The following is a 25,113-nucleotide window of genomic DNA, read 5'->3' as shown; positions in this document are numbered from 1 at the left end:
ATTATCTAAGAACCTCTAAAACTTAATCAGGTCAAAAGAAGCATTTTTTTTTAACATTTTGTAAAAAGAGAACTAGAAAATGTGATAAGGTAACAAGTGAGCAACAATTTTTTTTAATTGCCATTGCCTCTTTTGAGTTTTCAAATTATCACTTTTAAAAATAGGTGGCTCCTCAAAGTCAAATGTCATCCATGTACCATTGCAATAGCCCACTGACATACAGGCTAAGTGAAATCCTTCCGTATCAGTCACTGGCCTGGTGAGAAGTTCCTCCAGGAGTAGTGACATCCCATGGCAGAGTGGTTCTTCAGTGAGGATTCCCCCTTCTTCAAGTTATACCACCTTGAGGCCTTAGTTTCACAGTTAGGCTACCAAACTCATCAAGATGACTGAGTCAGGAATGTCCTCCAGAGCCAGCTACCCACTGAGCTGGAACCATGACTGTTGTTGGATATTGGACTCAGGTCCCAGTGCCTACTCCCACTTCCTACATTCTTTTCACTAGCTCTTGGAAACTATAATGATTCAGTCAATTGTCTTAGTTTGTAGGATAATTTGGAATAACTCTGAACTTCAAAACTGAAAGGAAAGAAGTCTTGTTTTTCCTTTCTCCCCTGAGGTTTCCTAGTAATTATGCAAATTACCCTCCTGCTATCCTCTCTTATATCAAGAAACACTGGAAGAGAGTTTGTCAAGGTTTCATTAAATATTCTTCTAGGGCAGGGGTGCCTACTAGCCTTATATTTACATATCTAAAAGGAGTGCTGAGTGATTCTTCCTAGAAGAAAAAAGATTTTCTCCAATGTTACTTCTTTATTCTATAGCTAAACAAAGAAGGAATTCAAGATTTTCAGTTATAAGCAAAAATGAAAAACAAAAACCAAAAATTCTCCGCTATACATATACCTCCTTATATCTTCTTTTTTTAGAACATTTAAGAATTTTATAGATGAATGTTTTTCCACATTAATCATTCGCTATGTTTATTTCATGTGGTAATATGGGAAATAACTACTCTTTACATTTCTGAGTATTATTAATATCAATCATGGGACTATTGAATACAAATTCTTCATGTTTCATCTAGATTCAAGACACTACAGAATGAAGTATATTTCTATCAAGCTACATTTACCAGATATAGTGAATAAATTATATTCTACTTTAAACATTATGAAAATATTAGAACTTCAAAGTAACAGATATTCCTCAGATTAAAATATCCTTGCTTTTAAATTTGGTGGAAATTAAGAATGACTTAAACGTCTGAGAAAATAATAAATATATTTTATAGTTATTAATGAAATGATTGACCACATTAAAGAACTGACAAGTGAAAGTCCATCAGCTAGATATTCTAACTAAATAAAATTTCTAGGAATTTATGGTATCATAATAACTTTGTAATTCTCAATGTGGAATAATAAAATCATTAATGGGGAAGTAACTATAAGAAATCATCTGATCTAGAAATTTTCCAAGTAGGGCAATTTTCAGTCAACTCTGTATAGAGGTTTATTTCTTTCCATCTTTCAAAAATAAGAGATAGTCACATCTTTCCATTTGAACCATTAAATATGTTTTAAAGCAATTTGTTGATACTACAATAAAGAACACTAATTTCTCAGATCTATTATTACATCTTTTATTACATTCATTTCACCAGTCATTATGTTATTACTTTAAATTCTTTCCCTCTTTATGCCAATTTTTTAGGTTTGATGACTAAATTGGATACAGTAATTAGTAAAGTACCTGGATAATATGGATCAATGGTTCTTAACACAATTAACATTACAATTACTTAGGGAGATTTAAAAACAATTGTATACCCGGACTCCACTATTGGATATGGTTTAGAGTGGGATCATTTTTTTAATTGAAGTATAATTAACATACAGTGTTATATTAGCTTCAAATGTATATAATGACTGAACAATTTTCTACATTACTCAGTGTTCATCCAGTTAGGTGTACTTTTGATCTCCTTTATCTGTTTCACTCCTCCCTTCATCCACCTCCCCTCCTGCAACCACCAGTTTGTTCTCTGTATTTAAGAGTCTGATTGTTGTCTCTTTTTTTATTCTTTATTTGTTCATTTGTTTCTTAAATTCTACATATGAGTGAAATCATATGGTATTTGTCTTTCTCTGCCTGACTTATTTCACTTAGCATTATACCCTCTCGGTCCATCCATGCTGTTGGAAAATGGCAAGATGTCATTCTTTTTTATGTCTGAGTATTATACCATTATACATATGTGTGTGTGTGTGTGTGTATACATATATATACATAAATATATATTTATGTATATACCACATCTTCTTTATCCATTCATCTATGGATGGACACTTGGACTGCTTCCATATTTTGGCTATTGTAAATAATGCTGCAATAAATATAGGGGTGCATATATCTTTTTGCAATAGTGTTTTTATTTTCTTTGGGTAAATATCCAGTAGTAGAATTAGTGAATTACATGGTAATTCTATTTTTAACTTTTTGAGAAACCTCCATACTGTTTTCCACAGTAGCTGTACCAATTCATGCTCTCACCAGTAGTGTGTGAGGGTTCCTTCTCCACTTTCTCACCAACACTTGTTCTGTCTTGTGTTTTTCAGTTTAGCCATTCTGACACATGTAAGGTGATATCTCATTGTGGTTTTGAGTTGCATTTTTCTGATGATTAGTGATGTTGAGCATCTTTTCATGTGTCTGTTGACCATCTGTGTGTCTTCTTTGGAAACATGTCTATTCATATCCTCTGCCCATTTTTTTAATTGGATGGTTTGTATTTTTAATGTTGAGTTATATAAGTTCTTTAAATATTTTGGATATTAACCCCTTATCTGATATGTCATTTGCAAATATCTTCTCCCATTCAGTAGGTTGCCTTTTTGTTTTATTTATGGTTTCCTTCACCGTGCAAAGCCTTTTAGTTTGATGTAGTCCCAATACTTTAATTTTGCTTTTGTTTCCCTTGTCTGAAGAGACATATCTCATAAAGTATTCCTACAGCCAATATCAAAGAAATTCCTGCCTGTGTTTTCTTCTAGGAGCCTTATGTGTATCACATTTAGAGTGGAATTCACTTTATATTTTTATTCAACCCTCCCAAAGTTTCTAATGTGTGGTCGTGGTTGAGAATAACTGATATGGAGTACAGATATTATGTCTGCTTTATTCTAGGTTCTAGATTTGTAAGGTTTATAAATAGATGGTTTACATATGATTAAACAGATTTAAAGAGTCAATGTGGAATTGGAAATAATAGCTGTGAATTCTGTGCTGGAGAATTTCAGAACAAAGACAAAATGTGTGTACATATAGGGGAAGATTTGAAATCTGAGTTCAGGTCTGATTTCTGGGAGTTAAAAAGCAGTATGGAAATTAACAGAAACAGTCTAGGCTGACACAAAATGCCCAGAATCATAGCTGTGAAGCATTTGGACTCCTCAATGCTTAAATACTTTTTGGTCCCTATGAATTTTGTTAATTGTTTAGTTGCTTGATTTGGTTTACTCTTTTTTCCTATATTATGTTACACTCAGGTAGGAATCCTCATATTCTGAGCCCCCAACCTACTCTCTGGCATATGGTAAAGGCTAAACAGAGTTTTAGTGATTGAATGAATGGATAAATGAAATAACAAGTAGAGATTGAATAAATTTGTAAATAAAAGAGTAAAGAAACAAAAGTAAGCAGAGAGAGTGAGAAAGTGAGAGAATGAAAGAAAGAAAGAATAAAAGAAGAGAGAGAGGAGAAAGGAAAAAAATTCCTAGAAATATGACACTGGAATACCTATGCTCATGTTTGAACCTCATCACTTTTTAGTAGTGTGACCGTAAGCAAAATACCTGTGTTCCTTGCTTCAGTTTCCTTTTCTGTATACAATAGTTCCTTATAGGGTTTAGGCATGTCATGCTCTGTAACAGTGCCTAACACATCGTCAGAACTTAACAAGTATTAGTGAAGTAGAATAATTATTAGAAACCCATGCATAGAGCCAGACATCTTATGAATATGTCAGGGAAAGTAAGTACTCAGTAAATGATAGCTATTATTATTAGTTGTCATTATTCTAATGAAAGATACAATCCTATTGAGGATTTGGAGGCAAATCCAAATTTGCGGATTTAAAGTAAAATGAAGAGTATAATGGTCTCTTGGAATGAAAGGAAATATTTACTGGGACATCAGATTGGCTGAAGTCTTCCAAAGTCCCTCCTTGAGTCAATGCTTGGTCTAGGATTTACTCATAGAGGTCACAAAGAGACTTCACTAACAGCCCATGGAATCCCTGATTGATTCAGTCTTTTTTCTGTTATATACATTTTTTTTCACCCCAACATTGCTGACTCACTTAGGAAATTTCCAGTGAACTGGTTCTAGGTTTTTTTTCTCTATTATTTTTGTGCTTATTAATGCTTTTCCTCTAGATTTGTGTTATTTCATTATTTTTGGCTCTATATTTCAATAATACTGTATTTTTCCTCTCACAGAGTGAAATATATCTTATAAGACTTTGCCATTTTATAGATTCTCCCCAATCCTCCACAGAATTATTAGAAATAGATTGCTTATGTTAATGATTGCAAATCTTAGTGTATTTTTCTGACCAAACAATAATTTATTTCTAACCATAATATTCATAGAACTATTTTCAAAAATGGAATGGAAGGGCTTGGTGTGACCCCTTCAATGCTAAGTATTAAGTGTATCTGTGTCTTTAATATCTGGATTTAACTGATAGTAAAATAAATTCCTACTTTCTACTCTTTGGCCCCACCTTTTTTATTTTCTCTAGAGAGATTAATAAACCATAAGAAATAAAATGCATAAGAGAAAGAGATTTACTTGAAATTCATTAGGAGAGAATCAAGGACTTATGTGTTAGGCATGAAAAACATTAGAAAAGAGGTGTCAAAATGTGCAAATCACATGTGGAAATAATGTTCATAATAAGATTAAATTATCAGCTACCATGGCGACTATAGTTAAGAGTACTATATTACATATTTGAAAGTTGCTAAGAGTAGGTCTTAACTGTTGTCACTACAGAAAAGAAATGGTAACTACATGAGATGATGGATGTGTGTTAGCTAACCTTATTGTGATCATTTCATGACATTTACATGTAATGATTATCATGTTGTACATCTTAAAGTTACAAAGTGTTACATATCAAGTATATCTCAATAAATCTGAGGAAAAGGTATCAGCTCTCAAAAATAATGGCTTCTTGGTGTAGGCAGAGGTCAAGCAAGTATTTTGTTCTGCATAGTCAGTGTCCATCCATCTCAGAGATCTTATAAAGGGGCACCTGGGTGGCTCAGTTGGTTAACTGTATGACTCTTGATTTTGGCTCAAGTCATGATCTCATGGTCGTGAGATTGTGTCCTGTGTCAGACTCTGCTCTGGGCATGGGACCTGCTTAAGATTCTCTTTCTCTTTCCCTGTACCCCTTCCCCACTTGCTTGCACTCTTATTCTCTCTCTCTCTTAAAAAACAAAACAAAAAAACAAAACAAAAAAACTGTCCAAGGGGAACTTAATTATTGTTATACTAATATAGCACTTTAAATGCCCTCTGTTCTGTACATTCAACAGGCATTATTTTACCATTTAAAAGAAATGTGAAAATTATTCACTATTATGTTTCCTAAACTACTATTCTTTAGTGGGGTAGAGGAGCACTATGTAGTCACTAAAATATGCTCAAAATAAGGAACAACCATTAAACCAAGATAAAATGAAGAATGAAAATGGGCAATTAGTAATTTAACAAGACAACTGGTTTTTTTTTTCATATGTTATACTATTTTTTAACTCAATATTAAAGCCAGAAGTAGGAAGGAAAACATATTAATGGTGAAGTCATTTTGTTGAAGATTATCAAATACAAAGAGAGACATATTTCTAGTATTTACCTGATAGAAAATGGAAGAACATGTTTATATTTCTGGCTTTATCTCAGGATTAACTTTAGAAGCACTATGGCCATGACATGGTAGGACATCTGGGGCTTCAGCTTCATTCGCTTCATTTGGTGTTAGATGTAGGCTGTATATTTCTACCATATCATTTACTTTAATGCACATTTATAATATTTCTTTAGTTTATTTCAGATTTTTCTACCATAAAGATAATTCTCCTGCTTTAAAACAGGAGAAAAATGAGTAAGTTCTCTTTCCTATTTGCTTATATTTTTAAGATGGTGTATTTGGTTTGAAAGAGAGAGAGGGTGAGCAAGGGAGAGGCAGAGAGACAGGGAAGGAAAGAATTCCAAGCAGGCTCTGCGCTGTCAGTGTGGAGCCCAATGCAGGGCTCAATTTCACCAACTGCAAGATCACGACCTGTAGCTGAAACCAAGAGTCAGACGCTTAACCAACTGAGCCACCCAGGTGCCCCTATATTTGCTTTTTATGAAAATATTTTTTCATCAACTTTGCACAATGATGGCTGAAAATATTGTCTCCGTATTTTGTTTTTCTTTGAACCCGTACTGCTTTTCCTAAAACTCATCTTACTTATTACCAGAAATTTTCTTTCACTCATTCATGCATTCATTCATTCATTTAACAAATATATTTTTGTGGAAGGTGCTGTTCTGTTCACTAGAGACACAAGTAATCAAAACATTTATTCAGTCAGCCAAATTCTATCTCATTACCATCACATGCCAGGCATCATTCTATGCACTTGTGATACACAAAAAAGAAAACATATAAAGGCTCTTTTCTTGGCTGGAGCTTACAATCTAGCAAGTTGGAAGAGGTTAACAGACAATAGACAATAAATACAAATAAGTAAGTCATTCAGTATGTTAGAAGCTGATATTGAAGAAAAGAAAAAGTAGATAAACACACACACACACACACACACACACACACACACACACACACAAAATCAGGAGTCCTGAGATGTGGAGGTAAGGGCAGTTTTCTATTTTAAATAAGGTGGTCAGGATCGGCTTCCTTGAAGTGGTTGAGGTTGTTAGCCACTTGGAACACTAAGGAAGAACATTTCAGTCAGAAGGACAATTTAGGGGCACCTAGGTGGCTCAGTCAGTTGGGCACCCAGCTTTGCTCAGGTCATGATCTCATGGTTTGTGAGTTCGAGCCCCACATCAGGTTCTATGCTGACAACTCGGAGTCTGGAGCCTGCTTTGGAATCTGTGTCTCCCTCTCTCTCTGCCCCTCACCCGCTCATGCTCTGACTCTCTCTCTCTCAAAAATAAATAAACATTAAAAACAAAATTAAAAAAAAAAAGGACAATCTAAAGGCAAGGCTGCAATGTGGGAGTGTAATGGACTTATTAGAGGAGCAGTGAGGTTGCCAGTGTGGCTGAATTGAGAGAGCCAGTGGGAAAATAGTAGGAGAGAGGTCAGGGAGGCTGTGGCATGGAGGGAAGGACAGTGGAGTAGGGAGTCAGGGGCGGTGGTTATTGCTTATTACAAGATTTTTGCTTTTGTACTGGGTAGGATGGAAAACCACTGGAGTGTTTTGAGCAGAGGAGTGACTTGATCTGACTACCATGTAACAAGATTACCATGGACCACTCTGACTGTTTTAAAAAATAGGAGTAAGAGGATAAGGTTAGAAACAAAGAGACCAGTTAGAAGGTTATTATAGGAATTCAGGTGGGAGTAGATGACCCAGACATCATGTGTTGAACAGGAAAATCCAGCTACAAATCCCAGGTGAGGATTGGTGTGGAGGATGGCAAAGATTGTAACAATACCAACTGCCAGAAGTAGGAGCCCACAGACCTTTGCCTACTGCATCTTCTAAGGGTTCAGAGTCATCAAGGAGGATTGAACACACAAGGTGTTCCTTGACACATAAAGAGGTCATAGAAATGGGTCTAATTGAAATATGTCACAAGGTAAAGCAGACAAATTTTTTCTAAAAGACTGTCACTCCTCTGCTCAGTACCTTCCTATGGGGCCCATCTAACCCATAGTAAAAGTCAGTGTCTTACAATGAACTCAGGAACCCCTGGCATCTCAAGAATCAACATCATCTGCCCATGTATGCTCACTCCCATCTTCTTGCTATAGCCTATTCCATTCTAGCTATACTGGTCCCCCTTGAAAATCCTAAACCCACTTGTGTCTCCCAGCCTTTGATTTTTCTATTTCCTCTGCCAGATAAATACATGATGTGCTCTTATTCTGGATTTGGGCTCAGTGTTTTCTTTGCATCATCAATTCCTCTAGTATAAGCTTAATCCAAATACTGCATGTGATATCTTATTCTAAAAATTTTTCGTTGTTTATCTGAAATTTAAATATAACTGGACATCCTGTATTTTATCCATCAACTCTAGCCATGGGGGGAGGGAAAGAGAAAGGGAAAGGGAAAGAGAAAGTTACTGGTACTTAAGGCTTTAAATAGGTTACCAGGTCATGAAGAGAGATGAACAGTTTGACAGCAGGTTTTCACGTGTTATTTCCCTCTTCAAAAACCTTTGATGACTCTCTGTCATTCTATTTAGTACTCAAAGTGCATTGTATTTCATACAAAAAGCTAAAGCCATCTTAATCTATGGCGGCCTTTTTTCCCAGTCTCTTGCACTCGTCTACAGCACTCGTCTCTGGCTCTCCACACAGTACAACCTGTAATTGCCCTGCAGAAACTACCTCCCTACCTGTGCTCATGCTTTACCTTTCTGAAATAAATACCCTCCTTATTTTACTTTAAATGTAATTACTCATCTTTAAAGATCAAAGTCAAAGAGTATCACAAATAGTATCGTCTCTCTGCTCCCATGTCATAAATATTTAGGATGTTTATCATAAAACTTTATGATAACATTCATTGTCATACTTAATAATTGCTTATTTATGTGCTATTCCTCTGCTTGACGAGACTTTCCTTGATGTCAGGAATGTATCAGCACATTTAACAAAATCCCAACACCTAGTTCTTTCTTCCTGGTACAATGTTTAAGAGAAAAACATTGAAACTCTTCATAACCTTGTGTTAGGAAATAATTTTTTTTTATTATTTTTTTTTAATTTTTTTTCAACGTTTTTTATTTATTTTTGGGACAGAGAGAGACAGAGCATGAACGGGGGAGGGGCAGAGAGAGAGGGAGACACAGAATCGGAAACAGGCTCCAGGCTCTGAGCCATCAGCCCAGAGCCCGACGCGGGGCTCGAACTCACGGACCGCGAGATCGTGACCTGGCTGAAGTCGGACGCTTAACCGACTGCGCCACCCAGGCACCCCTAGGAAATAATTTTTTGATACAACACCAAAGTGCAAGGTATAAAGGGGAAAATGATAAATTGGACTTCATTAAAATTAAAAACACTTGCATTTCAAACGGCACTGTCAAAGTGAAAAGATAATCTATAGACTGAGAAGAACTATTTGGAAATCATATAACTGATAAAGGAATTGTATATGTGTGTGTGTGTACACACACACACACACACATCTATATATAAATAATTATTGTAACTCATTAATAAAAAGACAAATAATTAGTAAATGAGTAAAGAATTTGAATAGACAGAGAAGATACATAACTGACAATAAAGACGTGAAAAGAGGCTCCATATCATTAGCCATTAGGAAGTGCAAATCAAAATCAAAATCAAATCAAATCAAATCAAATCAAATGCAAATCAAAATGCAAATCAAAATCACAAGGAGATACCACTTCATACACACTAGAGTAGCTATAATAAAAAGGCAATAACAAGGTTTGGTGAGAATGTGATAAATTGGAAGTCACACGGTTGCCAGTGGGAATGTAAAGTGGTGCAGCCATTTGGGGAAATAGTACTTCAAAATGTTAATGTAGAATTTCCATGTGATTCAGCTTTTCTACTCCTAGGAATCTATCCACAAGAATATAAAACACATGTCCACACAAAGACTTGTACACAGATGTTTATAACAGCATTATTTACATTAGCCCAAAGGTGAAAACAATCTAAATGTCTATTACCACATGAATATATAAATAACATGTATTATATCCACATGATGGAATAGTATTCAGCAATCAAAAAAAATCTGATACTACAACATGAATGCAACTCAAACACATTTTGTTCAGCGAATAAAGCCAGTCACAAAAGACTATCTATTCTGATTCAGTTTATGTGAAAAGTACCAAATAGGCAGATTTACAGTGGCAGCAGTAGATAAATCATGCCTAGGGCTGGAGGTGGGGGTCAGCTGCAAATGATTGTTAATGGGCAAGAGGTTTCTATTTGGGGTGACGAAATGTTCTCAAATTAGATTATGTTGATAGTACAACTCTTTAAGTATATTAGACACCATTTATGCTGTAAATGGGCAAATTTTATGGTTATAAATTCTATCTCAATAAAGCTGTTTAAAAGAACCACTGGGTTTTCTTTTAATTCAATAATAGGTCATTTCAGTTAAAGTGCCACAATTTATTTTAAAGATAAATCTACAAATCACTGTTAAATGATTTCGAACAAAAGTTATGTATTCTTTTTCTAAGATATAAATCACAGTTCTTAAATGAACTTTTACTATGGAATTATGAGAAAATATATTAACCTCACCATAAAATATATTTAAGGTGATTTGAATACATGAAATGTTACACATTTTTTAAAAAATAAAAGATTTAAGGGGCACCTGGGTGGCTCAGTCGGTTAAGTGTCCGACTTTGGCTCAGGTCATGATCTCACAGTGTGTGAGTTCGAGCCCTGCGTCAGGCTCTGTGCTGACAGCTCAGAGCCTGGAGCCTGCTTTGGATTCTGTTTCCCTCTCTCTGCCCCTCCCCCATTCATACTCTGTCTCTCTCTCTCTCTCAAAAATAAATAAAACATTAAATTTAAAAAAAAAAAATAAAAGATTTAAAAACACTTCAGAAAAAAAATTGAGAGTTCAGAAATTTTCCATGGATAGTCCCAAATTTCAAAGTAGTGTAAAGACCTTATGTTATACATCTGTTACTAAAGGAATTAAAAAGGTTAGCATTTTAAGTGGTTTTTTTTAGTTGCCTGATTACTGTTTATACTTAATTAAAATTTTCTTACCTTGAGCCCGTTCAAAATATGCAATTTTTAAACAAGATTTTAATGGACTTCAGGTGCACAGAATTGGACTAATCATTTTTCTAATTAGAAAATTAACATGATTCCGTTGACTTAACAAATATTTACTGAATGCATACGTGTGTGTATGAATACACACTACATTCTTGCTACTTGTCTATACCATATACCATGCATAATTTGTATCTTTTGATCTTTATATTCTGAGTAAAGGCAATATGGTAAAGGGTAGATGAACTTAACTGGGAATTAAAAGTTCTGCATTTTAGGGGTGCCTGGGTGGCTCAGTCTGTTGAGCATCTGACTCTTAATTTTGGCTCAGGTCATGATCTCACGGATCATGGGATCAAGTCCAGAGTCAGGCTCTGCGCTGACAGCACAGAGCCTAATTGGGAGTCTCTCTCTCCTCTGTCTCTACCCCTCCCCCATGCATGCTCTAATTCTCCCTCTCTCTCTCTCAAAATAAATAAACTTGAAAAGAAAAGTTCTGCATTTTAATTCAAATCAGCTCTGTGTGATTACGTGAGTCTCAGTTCTCCCAAGTTCTTTAGGGTTCCAGAAACCTAAGTGTATTTTCTCCAGTTACATAAAACATTTTTCAAAGCAAAAATTTGTTTTCTAGTGATTTGTGTAGCTTCTAAAAAATTGCCTTTTTTTTTAGTTGACTAAAGAAAGTCCTCAATGTGAGGAAGTAGAAGTTCTATTAAAGCTTAAGATCGCTTAGTTACCTGTAAGTAGTATACGGAGTTCAAAGGTATTTCCTATTATGAAAAAAAAACCTGTAATATCATACCTCATTTATACCAAATTTGGGCATAACTGACTGGCAATTGGCTCTAGCCTTCTTCCCTAAACCAGTTCTCAGTTGTTGCCTAATGATTATAAACTGGCTTATCTCAGCTCCATGTACACATAGTTGTGTCCTGTATAAGGGTCACCATCAATGTGTTTGCATTTTGTATCCATAAAAACTGTCTAGAAAGTTGGTTTTTCATTAGCTTCCCAGTACTTCTTCATTGTGTGTGGCATTGCACACCTCAGGGATCTTTGGAAAGACCCTGAGGGACTCTGATCCCTCAGCAAGCAGCCATCTCAGCAGTCGGGGAAATAGAGTTGCTGGATCTCAGCAGCATCTCTGACATTCCTACATATTTGTAAAATCTCTTCCTTCTTTTACTAGATTATCAGATGTTCAGTATCTGCAATTTAAGAGTTCAGTAATACCTTCAAGGTATTAGGTTTGTAGATCTGGCATCTTTAGATACCATTTTAAGATTAACTCCATCTTTTCTGCTATTTTAATTTAGATTTTCCAGGCTGCTTCTTCATGTGTTAGTTCCTGGACTTAGTAAACACCCCTTGCCATTGGTCTGTGCTCCCTGTTTGCTCTCTGTTTTCTCTTTCTCACTGCCTTTGTGGCGCTTTCTGTTCTCCGTCTTTTCTCCTACAGTCAGTGCTGCTCTAATGTGTCATTTGCATCCCTCAGAGTTCTGAGCTCTGCAAAACTGCACAATGCAAAACACAGGGCTTGTGGAAGAAGAAGGGTTTGTGTCACAACTTTATCAATGGCATAAAACAAAGAGATAGAAAACCAATGAAAATTGTAGCACCGTTTTACACGTTAAATAGTCAAGAATTGCATAAATACTGTAAATATGGCTCTTGGACTTGAAGAAGACCTGAATTTGGCTTGCAGAAATGGATGTCAGATGGGTTTGGGGGTTTGTGCATTATTGTGAAGTGATAGAAAGTGGGGTATCTGAAATCAGACAGAAAATTGTAACACGATGGGGATGGTGTGACTCAAAGCCTGAGATACACTGAGGCGATATTAGATGTCTGAGGAGCGTGCACGAGTTCATTTTGTGTGTTCCTACACAGCTCAGTTCAGCTGGGTATGGGATTCTGTGTTTAACCAGTGATTCTCAGGAATGAAGTCGTGCATAAGAAAACACAAAATTTAGAGCACAGCATAACATACAGAACCGTCGGATCATTATGTTGTGCACCTAAAACTGATGGAACATTGTAGGTCAGCTCGACTTCAATATATTGAAAAAAGGAAAACGCAAAATTTATGTAACATTCAAATACTTTCTCATGTGTCTATTGTATTAACACAGATTCGTGTTTTCCACACAAGCACTGTACTAAAATTAATGGTACTTTCTTTGCTTTTTCTCATTTTCTCATTCTTTTTTCATGTTTATCTTTTTTAATTTGGGTTTTAATTTGGGAAAATTTAATTTGCCCTTTTAATTTGGGCATCTGTTATTTGCATTTATGTTAAGGCAAAGTGCATCATCATTTTCTTATTTCAGCCTGGCTGTGCCCTTTTTCTTTTAGTGCTATTTCTCCAGTTGTGGCCCTGTCTCCACCACAGAACTTCTCCAGTACAGTTAGGTTGTAGGACACACTTCTGAAGACATGGGTCAGCCTGGTTTCTAAGCAGCAAGGGGAGAAATCAGTCTCAAAGTATTTAATCCTTTTAAGCCTCCTTCCTGTGGGTTGTGTGCATTCATGACTTTTATGTTCTTAACAATATAGAAATCAAGGCTTTTTTTATGCTATACCTTTATTCTAGCTAGGTCACATTCACGCCAGGAATAACCTTCGTTAAAAGAAAAATGTGTGTAAGTTCTTTCTCTGAGAGTCATTGAAAATGAAACTTGCAAATGCACCAGGATCTTGAATAAAAATAGAAAATATGGAGCACCTCAGTGGCTCAGTTAGTTAAGCATCCGACTCTTGATTTCGACTCAGGTCATGATCTCATGGTCCTGAGATCGAGCCCCATGTTGGGCTCTGTGCTGGGAAGAGAGCTTGTTTAAGATTCTTTCTCCAATTTGACAATAAATTTCATATATTGAAAAAAAAAAGAGATTCTTTCTCTCCCAGGATGCCTGAGTGGCTCAGTCAGGAGCATCCAGCTCCTGAGTTTGGCTTGGATCATAATCTCACATTTCATGATATCGAGCCCCATGACAGGCTGTGCACTGAAAACACAGGCCCTACTTGGGATTCTCTCTCTCCCTTTCTCACCTTCTCTCCCTCTCTCTCTGCCCCTCCCTTGCTCTCTGTCTCTCAAAATAAAAAACTTTAAAAAAATTCGCTCTTCCCTCTTTGCCCCCCCCCCCGCTTGCATGATATCCCTCTCAAAAATAAATAAATAAATAAATAAATAAATAAATAAATAAATAAATAAAAAATATTACACAGTTTCTGTGCTCCTTCTTATCATTTAATAATATGCTGCTTATATAAGTATTGTTTACAATAAACTTTGGATATAATTGACAAAATAATAACTGCCATTTGTTAAATATTTGGGATACACAAGTGTTTCATGCTAAGTTGCATCTGTTCAAATGCATCTGTTAACCTGTTTGAAAATTACTGATCTACCTTTACATTTTAATGTCCATTAAGACTTTTCTCAAAAACTTAGTTTTTTTTCAAAACTAGTTAGGGTTCTTATTTCTCAGTGTGAAAGCTCCATCAGTTTCATTTCTTTAAGTTCATGGATTTTAAATTAAAGATGAAGAGAATCCTAAGTGCCATTTCTTGTTCTTTTCCTGCAGCGTTTGTCCAACGGTTCTATAGACTCAACTGATGAAACTAGCCAAATAGTCGAACTACAAGAATTGCTTGAAAAGCAAAACTATGAAATGGCTCAAATGAAGGAACGTTTAGCAGCACTCTCTTCCCGAGTGGGAGAGGTGGAACAGGAAGCAGAGACAGCAAGAAAGGATCTCATTAAAACAGAAGAAATGAACACTAAATATCAAAGGGACATTAGGGAGGTAAGTGATTCATAACGGTTTCAGTCTTTGCTTTCTGAATGCTGCTTCTGAGATGCTTTTTGCAAATCTTCCCTAATGGCATATAATCTTTACATCTATTCAGAAAGCCAAAATTTGGGATGCATGATATTAGTTATGAAACATGTCCACTAAGACAAAAATAGTTTATTTACTTATCGACCCTTTAAATATGTACGGAATTTCATATCAAGTCTCGGGTAGAGTAAAAACTTTCTATAGTTTTTAATGAATTTTTAAAAAATTTAAGCTGCTAATTTTAAATAGCTTTAGATGTGGGTATGAATAATGAAAGTGCTACACTCTTAGCAAATGGGAATACTCAAAATCATTACTTTAAATTTTCCCCCTCTTATTTTGGTGTTGTGTCTGTGAGTGTGAATATATATTTGGGAATGTATGCACCTTTCTTTCTCCATGTATTCGGTTCTTCTTAGATGTAACATCACTTCATCTGTTTAATAGAGTACTTGAAAGTTACTGCAAAAAATACGAGATTTTTTTTGTAACACTGCCCAATCATCTTACCAACTAAGGTGAAATGTTTAGAACCTTTCACTTTCTCATTCTATTCAATTAAAAAGAAAATTATTCATAATTGTTAAAAAATGTATTTGGTGACCTTTCACCTTTTGTCATTTTTACATATTTGTTTGAATTACATATTTTATCTTATTTACATTTTTGTATATAATTAACTAATTGTTATTGGAGTTGACTCCACTCCATGTATTCAATTATTTTTTTCCCATTCCCTGTTGAGCCCATTTTACTTACTTTTGCCTCCAACATCCCCTTCTTTGATGAGAACAGATTGCTGACCTCCATGTTGTTGAACCCAGCACTGGATCCAATCATTACTCCCTGAAGTACGTCTTCAGTTGGGTCATAGCACCCTATACGCTTCTGATTTTCATCCGTCTTTACTTCCTGCCCTTATCTCGGGCTCTTTTATTTGCTCAATGTCTCCCTAGACTTGTAGTGTCTTCCCTTCTCAATCTACTTTCACTTCCCTGCTAAGTTCATGCAGTCTAATGGCTCCAAAAAACACCTACTGCCTTATGACTCCCAGTTTATATCTCCGGCTTATCCTGTGTCCTGTTTCCCAGTTGCCTGTAAAATTAACATATTCTCAAAATTAATATATTCAAGAGTGTTTTCCTGTTATTCTCCCACCCCCAAGGAACCAGAGTTTCTTGTCTTCTTACACAGCCCACCTGTCCTCAATGCCGTTATTGTTCAGAACGGAAGCCTTGGAGCTGTCCTTGGTACCTGTTTCACTCACACACTGCATATGATTCAGCCATAAACCCATTATTTCCAACTTCAAAACTTATCAATAATGTGACCTCTTCTCACAATCTTTATGGCTCTTCCTTATTCCACACAACCACCATCTCTCTCTGAATTATTACAGTACTCTTGTGACTAGTCTTCCTTCCGCTTCAGTCTATACTCAACATAGCAACCTGAGTGACCTGTTACAATGTTAAGTCAGCTCAAGTTACCATTCTGCTTCAATGGCTACCTGTCCTACTTACAGGAAAATCCAAGTCCTTACAGTGGTCTACGAGCCATGTACAATCTCCACTACCACCTTTCTGACTTCTGGGAACTCATCTCTTGCTGTTTCATTTTAGTCCACTCTGTTCAGTTAAGATGGATGGCCTCTTAAATTAGCCAGACGTATTCTGTTGGGTTTTCTTTTCCCTCTTCCTTTTGCTCAAATGTTTTCTTCTCAGTGAAGTGTTCCCTAACCTTGTTATTTGCACATGTACACTCTTCCTCTTCTTTCATTTTCTTTGTTTTATCTCACAGTATTTACTGCCATCTGACACAATATATACTTTACCGATTTACCTGTTTGTCATATACCTCCCTCTCCCCTATACATAAAGATTCATAATGGCTGGGAGTTTTGTTTTGTTGTGTTTTGTTCACTTCTCTATTCTAATCACCAACACAACTATTGAGCTTATAATAGGCATTCAAGAAAACTTTGTTGAAAGAATGGATATTTATAGGTGTTTGATGTAAATGTCAAAAGGCACGGATGAGATGAGAATGTGGGTTAGAACAATACCTACTATCTCAGAAAAAATGTAGATGATCCATGAAGTGGCAGGTTGCTCTGCTACCATGCAAATGATGATACTGTGCTCTCTACTTCTTTATATGAATTGATCGTTCAAAGACACGTCTGTCATTTTCACTCCTTAGCTGAAGGTTTGCCACTCTTCTATATCACTGTTAAGAAACACTACAATTTCTGGCTGTAAAGCTATTTGTTGAGGCCTTGCTTATCCCGGTTTCTTCATTCTCTTAGTCCCAGAGATTTAGCAATTTTCCTTTCATTTAGCACTCCTCTCTTGCTTCCTCTCTTCATGTTTATTTAATGCAGTGTCACAGGTAGAGCCCAGTATCTCCAGCCCCCCCTTTCTTATTGACTATGTAAAAATAATTCCTTAATTCTAATCGTCTTCAGGTGTAGGTGACAAAAAGCTAATTCAGATGGAAAATAGCAATCATCTGATGCCAGGTGTTTTGTTTTTTTTTTTAATGAGGAAATCTCTTCGAATAGGTAAGGTACTCTGCTTTCATGTGGAATTCTTTTAAAATGTAACTATTCTTGGGGCACCTGGGTAGCTCAGTCAGTTAAGCATCCAACTTCAGCTCAGGTCACGATCTTGCCGTTCATGGGTTCAAGCCGTGCCGGACTCTCAGCTGACAGCTCAGAGCCTGGAGTCTGCTTTGGATTCTCTGTCTCCCTCTCTCTCTCTGCTCCCCCCTCCCCACTTACTCTCTCTTTCTCTCTCTCTTTCAAAAATAAATAAATGTTAAAAATTTTTTAAAAAGTAAAATAAAATATAACTATTCTTGGGGCATCTGGATGGCTCAGTTGGTCGAGTGTCTGACTTTGGCTCAGGTTATGATCTCATAGCTCGTGAGTTCGAGCCCCGTGAGCTGACTGCTCAGAGCCTGGAGCCTGCTTCGGATTCTTTGTCTCCCTCTCTCTCTCTCTCTCTTTGCCCCTCCCCTGTTCACTGTCTCTCTCTCTCTCTCAAAATAAATAAAAACATTTTTAAAAATTTAAATATAACTATTATCATCTCTAAAATTTTATGTAGTTATATTTTAGAAGAGATTTGTGAAGAATATCTCTCATCATTCACTTCTAAAGGGAGGTTGCAAATACAGATGCTTCAAGAGCCAGTCAGGCAATATAAATGTATGACACATTAGGCAGTAAAGGTATAACATAGGAAGCACTAGAAATTAATGAGACCTGGGCAAGAAACCTATACACTGCCTGACTTTCTGTATACATCATGTGTGCTGTGTGTGTGCGCACGCGTGTGTGTTAAGGACACCATGAAAGGCCAAGTAAAATGTTTCCAAAAAGGTCTGATTGCCAGAGGCCCTGGTTTACTTCTAGGAAATTCTTTTTTTTTTTTTTTTAATTTTTTTTAATGTTTATTTATTTTTGAGACAGAAAGAGACAAAGCATGAACGAAGGAGGGTCAGAGAGAGAGGGAGACACAGAATCTGAAGCAGGCTCCAGGCTCTGAGCTGTCAGCACAGAGCCTGATGCGGGGCTCGAACTCACAGACTGTGAGATCATGACCTGAGCTGAAGTCGGCCGCTTAACCGACTGAGCCACCCAGGCGCCCCTACTTCTAGGAAATTCTTAAAGACCAACATGAAAACTATTACAGGTGTATTATATTTAATTTGTCTAATTTCTTACATCTGTCCTATCCAGAAGGTACTCATCATTATGCCCATTTTTCTCAATTGAGGTAAAGTGACTTGTCAAAGGCATATGCACTGCCCTCCGAGCATTGCACTCCTTCCAAACCCTCAGCACCAGGAAGACACAGGATCAGCCCAGCTCCAAAACCTGTGCTTCTTCCACTATGAGCAACTTCTAAAATCAACAAAACAGAATCATTTACCAGTGATAGCAATGGCATAAAAAATGCAGCTGCACTGTAACCACCACTGAAATAATTTTGTGCTCTCTGTTTCCAATAAGAAGAAAACCATGGACTTTAAAAAGGTATCACTTACACTCAAAACTCCAGCTTCCACTTTTATAATCCAGACTGTGGTCTGTGGACACACAAGGTCTACTAGATTGCAAGTATTTATAAGAGGAAAAAAACAGTGGGGGCACCTGGGTTGCTCAGTCGGTTAAGCTTCCGACTCTTCACTCTCAATATCAGGTTAGGTTGTGATCTTGTGGTTGTGGGATGGAGCCCCACCTAGGGCTCTGTGTTGAGTGTGGAGCCTGCTTGGGATTCTCTCTTTCTCTCTCTCTCTGCCCCTCCCACCATGTGCTCTGTCAACATAAATAAGTAAACTTTAAAAAAAGTGATTCTTCTTGCTACCCAATGTGTAACATCACTAGCACAGTATGATTTATGTATTGTATTAGCACTACATATTTGTTGATTAAGGAAAAAAGGGGAGAGTAGGAAAAACCATATAATTAAAAGCTTCAATGCATTTTGCTTTACGTGTGAGGACTGTCTAGTATATCTAAAATGAATTATGTAAGTGTATTTCATTAATGCTTTTAGAATATATTTTTCTCATTATTCCTCATCAATAAGTAAACCTATTTAAAATTTACTTTTTTGATGACTATAAGAGATATACTTTATTTTTTATGATTTTTTTTCTTTTTCAAATTTTTATTTAGATTATCATTAATTAACATATAATGCAATATTGGTTTTGGGAGTAGACTTCAGTAATTCATCACTTACATACAACACCCAGTACTCATCATAACAAGTGCCCTCCTCAATACCCATCACCCATCTGGCCCATCTCCCACTCACCTCCCTCCATCTTCCCTCAGTTTTTTTCTCTGTCAATAAGAGTCTCCTATGGTTTGTTTCCCTCTTTTTTTTTCCTCCCTTCCATATGTTCATCTATTTTGTTTCTTAAATTCCACATATGAGTGATATCGTATGGTATTTGTCTTTCTAAAATTTACTTTCTTGAAGTTTTGTCTTAGTTGCTCCTTAAATTGACTGTGACCTATATGTAGTTGGGAGCTGGAGTAAAGCAAAGAACAGTACACATATTAAAAACATAGACAATCTTATAACATGCTTAGCTCTCCACTTTATAATTAAGAAAGCTACTAATTGGGGGAGTGCCTAGGTGACTGAGTCAGTTACATGTATGACTGTTGGTTTCGGCTCAGGTCATGATCTCATGGTTCATGAGTTTGAACCCCTAATTGGTTCTGCACTGACAGTGCAGAGCCTGCTTGGGTTTCTCTCTCCCTCTCTCTGCCTCTCTGTCACTTGTGCTTTGTCTCTCTCTCTCTCTCTCTCTCTCAAATAAATAAATAAATAAACTTAAAAAAAAGCTACTAATGGAGTATTGAATAATACTTTATTAAATATTATGCAAATATGCAAATATTATGCAAATTTTGATGTGCAAAGAATTAGAATTTTTCTTTAAATGTTTGTTTATTTTTGAGAGAGAGAGGGACAGAGTGTGAGTGGGGGAGGGGCACAGAGAGAGGGAGACACAGAATCTGAAGCAGGCTCCAGTCTCTGAGCTGTCAGCACAGAGCTTGATGCAGGGCTCGAACTCACGTACCATAAGATCATGACCTGAGCCATGGTCGGATGCTCAACCGACTGAGCCACCCCAACAAAGAATTAGAATTTAAATTCTATATTGTTTTGTGAATAAAACCAGCTTATCTTTCTAACTTCCTATTAAGAGTTCTTCAAAAATGCCTAAGTAATTAAATGAATACATATCAGTTTTGTCTTTTCCATTATCTGAAACATGGAGTTTTATTTTTTAGTTTACTATGTCTGAGTTACTATAGAGTTATATTTATTTGCTATAATAAAGTCTATTTTGTAAACAAACCATAGGTCAAGAGATAATTGAATCTTTATACTGTTTTCCTCTTTCTTTAGGGAACAGTTTTTAGAGACTAGAAAAAGCTTCCCATTTTAGAATTTCTAAGTGACACACAGGGAAAAGATATTTCTCCAACTTGTAAATTCAAAATTTATTTTTGGCAACACAGCTTGCAGTTAAAAATTGAATCTCCCACATGAATCACTGAATCAAAAATGCAGCACCAAAGTCTGTACAGTGACTCCTGCATGCAATGTATCCCATAGAGTCAGATCAGCTAATTATAGGCACAATAATAAGTAATAATCAAAAAGCTATTATTTATGGAGTGTGTATTATGCATAAGACTACACAAGGCACTTAAAATACTGTATCACAACAATGTTATATGGTAGATACTAGTATCCCAACCTAAAACAGAAAACAAAATAGACAAGCAAGCAGAGAAACCAAAAAAGAAAAGAAAAGAGGATGAGTTATAGAAAAGGTAATCAGCATTCACCCATGATAACTGAGCTAATAAGTAGCAAAAACTGGGATTTGGAGCTAGTAAGTGTTACTCCAATGCTCATGTTGTCAAGAAACATGTATATGTCTTTAACTGAGTTTATCGCTATTATAATTTTATAAGAAGTTATATATGTAGGCTAGAGTCAGAATTCTCTTTTTTGGTTACAAAATTGACACAATATTCCCAAAGTTCTATATGAAACTGAAATTAACAGTATACAGTTTAACAATACATAATTTTTCAAAGACAAATAATGTCAAGAGGGTACACATCTAAATACATGCACGCACACACACACACACACACATACACACACAGAGTGCCCACCTACTTTCCATCTCACTTGCCTGAGATTCTTAATTTCAATCCTTTCGCTGTTAGTTGTGCTATTTTCTCTCTTATTTAATCGATGCCTTGCTATTATATGAGGATTTTAGTTCTTTTAAGTTTACTTATTTATTTTGAGAGAGACAGAGAGTGTGCAAGTGGGGGAGGGGCAGAGAAAGAGGGAGAATCTCAGAAGGCTCCACACTGTCAGCACAGAGCCCAATGCGGGGCTCAAATTCACAAACCTTGAGATCATGACCTGAGCCAAAATCAAGAGTCTGATGCTTAACCCAGTGAGTCACCCAGGCACCCAGAGGATTTTAGCTTTTTTTATTCTCTACTTTTCTCTCCCACACATCCTTCCACTACAATTACCCCCAAATCACATTTAGTGTCACCATTATTATGGCTGTGTAGATCATTTCCACAACTGATCCAAGTAGTAATTTCCTCTGATAGCATTTCCTTTTGTTGTACAGCTTTTTGTTTTTCCAGGATTTTATTAATTACTTGTTACATTTATTTCCTTGCTTGTTTTTAAAACGGTGGTGTATCTTCGCAGCCGCTCCAGCAGAGTAGTAAAATTGCATAATTTCAATTCAGTTATGGTCAGTGATCAAGCAGATAATTTATCATTCTTGTTTTTATTTTCTTTAAATCATTCCTTTTTCCTCTTCCCTCCACGTCTCATCTGTACAAGCTTATTTGTAGGCCTGCTTCATTGTTTTAGCTGTAGTTGTGGGATTTACTTCTGCTATCATCTTGAAAATCCAGGACAGAAAAGTGATCAAGGTCCCTAAAGCAGAAAAGGCATAAAAACTAGAGCACAGATAATGATTAAAACTTTGAGAGAAGGCGAACACCTGTTGTAAAAGTAAAAGCTAGAAGTTAAGGATTCGTGCATATGGTTATTTCCAGGGGGTGATGAGGGAAAATCGGGAAATGAAGGACTATTCATTTAAGGACTTCTATTTCTTTTGGAAAAAAATGGAAGAAAATGTATCTGCTCTGTGCATGTGGCAGGACTGGCTCCAGATCCTGAAGGAGAGGACCAGAAGGGCTGCTTAGGAACATTGACCAAAGGAATTTGGATAGCAACATATGGAAACCACCACTACCAACTCAATTTTAGGCTCCTTATGCAAAGGAGCTCCCCACATTATCAGGAAACCGCCACAGGCCCATGAGGCTTGCTTCTACAGCTGACTTTTCTTAATATCTTTTTTTAAAAAATAGGTTATCCACCTACTAGTAAATGTTCATGTAAGCTGTTAGGAAGATAAAATCATCTCCATATTATCTATGAATTAGGTGGTTTAAAAATTATAGTTGAGAATAATATTAATGCCATGGTTATTACATTCACACTGATAGCTGATTTTTCCATAGAGTTGTGTATTCTTTGAGGTTTCTAAATTCTTGGGGCACCTGGGTGGCTCAGTCAGTTACGCACCCAACTTCAGCTCAGGTCAAGATCTCACGATTCATGAGTTCAAGCCTCGCGTCGGGCTCTGTGCTGACAGCTCAGAGCCTGGAGCCTGCTTCTGATTCTGTGTCTCCCTCTCTCTCTGCCCCTCCCCCCTTGTGCTTTGTCTCTCTCTCAAAAGTAAATAAAAACATTAAAAAAATCTTTTTTTAATTGGAATATATGTAACAAGGAAAATGGTTAAGTTCCCAAGTCAATTGGTCAATTCATTTGTGAATATGACTCTAATTTACTTTTCTGGGGCCTCCTTTTTTTTACAAATGTTTATTCATTTTTGAGAGAGAGAGAGCGTGAGTAGGGGAGGAGCAGAGGAGGAGGGGACAGAGGATCCAAAGCGGGCTCTGTGCTGACAGCAGCAAGCCTGATGCGGGCTCAGACTCACTAACCTTGAGATCATGACCTGAGCTGAAGTCATACACTCAACCTACTGAGCCACAGAGGCACCCCTGGCCTCCTTTTTTAAACACTGGGTTACTCTTACTTATATATGTAGATGAGGATACTGGTGATATTGGTTATCCTTATTTGAAGATTGATTTGCAGTTTGGAATGGTAGCCACCATTTTACTGATTTTATGGTTTACAACTGTACCCATAAGTGTACTTATCTCTACTGTATAATGAGCTAATTTATCTGCCACTTCTTTTCTAATGCCAGTTCTACAGTAGGCAGTTTCTTGTACTCCATTCCATTCTCAGAGAGAGGAACTTTTTGTTAACCCAAGATGTAAAAAGAATTGTGACAGGTAAATTGGGAAAATTCACATGAAATTTGGCATGCTTTCCATAAAAAGAAAGGAATGAATATTGCTTCAAGAAAACGGTAGCCTTTGTATCTTACTATTTTATTTAAATAACAAGACAATACAGTAAACTATGTGAAAATCTGATTTTAATTAATTTATTATTTTAATTGTAGGCCATGGCACAGAAGGAAGATATGGAAGAAAGAATCACAACCCTTGAGAAACGTTACCTCAGTGCTCAGAGAGAATCTACCTCCATACATGACATGAATGATAAATTAGAAAATGAGTTAGCAAATAAAGAGGCCATCCTACGGCAGGTTGAGTATCTTATCTTGGTTTTATTCTCGTCCATGTGTGCTCTCACCATTCTAACAAAATACAGAGTAAATAAAATATAGTATTTCTTGGCATTCAACTGTTCTCTAAAATTTAGAATGGAACTGACTCAACAGATGTGATTTCTAGCATGTAATTCACAAATATGTCTTAATAATAATAAAAATAATTACTAATATTTACTTTGGGTCTAGACATGAATCAGACACTTCTAAGCAGTTAACAATTACCTCACTTAAATCTAACCACCACCTGTGAAGTAAGCACAATTATTATACCGAGTCATCAAGGTTCAGAGACATAAAAACTTTACCAATGTCACACATCTGGAAAATGCCAGTTCTTAATGGAAGCCCAAGTCTGTTTGGCTCCAGAGCAGAGTCTATTTGGCTCCAGAGCTCCATATTTGGACAAACTATGGCCCATGTGCCAAAACTATAACTGTTTTATAAATAAAGTTTTATTGAAACATAGCCATACTCATTTATTTAATCATTTTCTATGACTGTTTTTGTGCTACAACAGTAGAACTGAATAGTTGGAACAGAGACTAAATGATACACAAAATCTGAAATATTTATTATCTGGCCCTTCAGAGAAAAAAGTTCTGTTAACGCTATCTCTAGAGCTTGAGCTGTTAGTCATTGTGCTACATTTCATCTCTCACTCCAGTTAATACTATAATTTTCAATAATATGCTCTCATGGTACGTCTGAAACCTTAGCGTTGAGTTATACTGCACATGTCCACATTTATATTCACTGGTAACTTTTATTTCTTTTTGTTGCCATTGGTAAGAGCTTTTCTATTTTTTTTAATGTGCTGAATTTTATTAAGGAATGTGAGTAAGTAACATATAAAAACATGAGTACAGTCATCTCTTTGCACAGTAAGTGTGGTTGATTTTAAATCTAGAATAATGGCAGAAA

At 36.3% G+C, this 25,113-nt stretch overlaps 1 protein-coding gene across 10 annotated transcripts in view; it reads left to right on the top strand.

Annotated features, from left to right (window-relative positions):
* The window catches only part of PPFIA2 (PTPRF interacting protein alpha 2), a 477,511-nt gene that overhangs the window by 338,875 nt on the left and 113,523 nt on the right, over positions 1-25,113 (top strand). For all 10 annotated transcript variants that reach the window (XR_007154244.1, XM_047868603.1, XM_047868602.1 and 7 more), the window contains 2 exons: positions 14,635-14,856; positions 24,019-24,165. Coding sequence is in view for 9 of the 10 variants with exons in the window: in XM_047868603.1 (XP_047724559.1) it covers positions 14,635-14,856; positions 24,019-24,165 (369 nt within the window). In the remaining variant the exon portion in view is untranslated. The remainder of the gene's footprint in view (positions 1-14,634; positions 14,857-24,018; positions 24,166-25,113) is intronic.

This window comes from Prionailurus viverrinus, chromosome B4 (assembly GCF_022837055.1).
Source record: "Prionailurus viverrinus isolate Anna chromosome B4, UM_Priviv_1.0, whole genome shotgun sequence".
NCBI lineage: Eukaryota > Metazoa > Chordata > Mammalia > Carnivora > Felidae > Prionailurus > Prionailurus viverrinus.
Note: the sequence above shows the minus strand (reverse complement) of the source record. Positions and strands in the feature narration are given on the sequence as shown.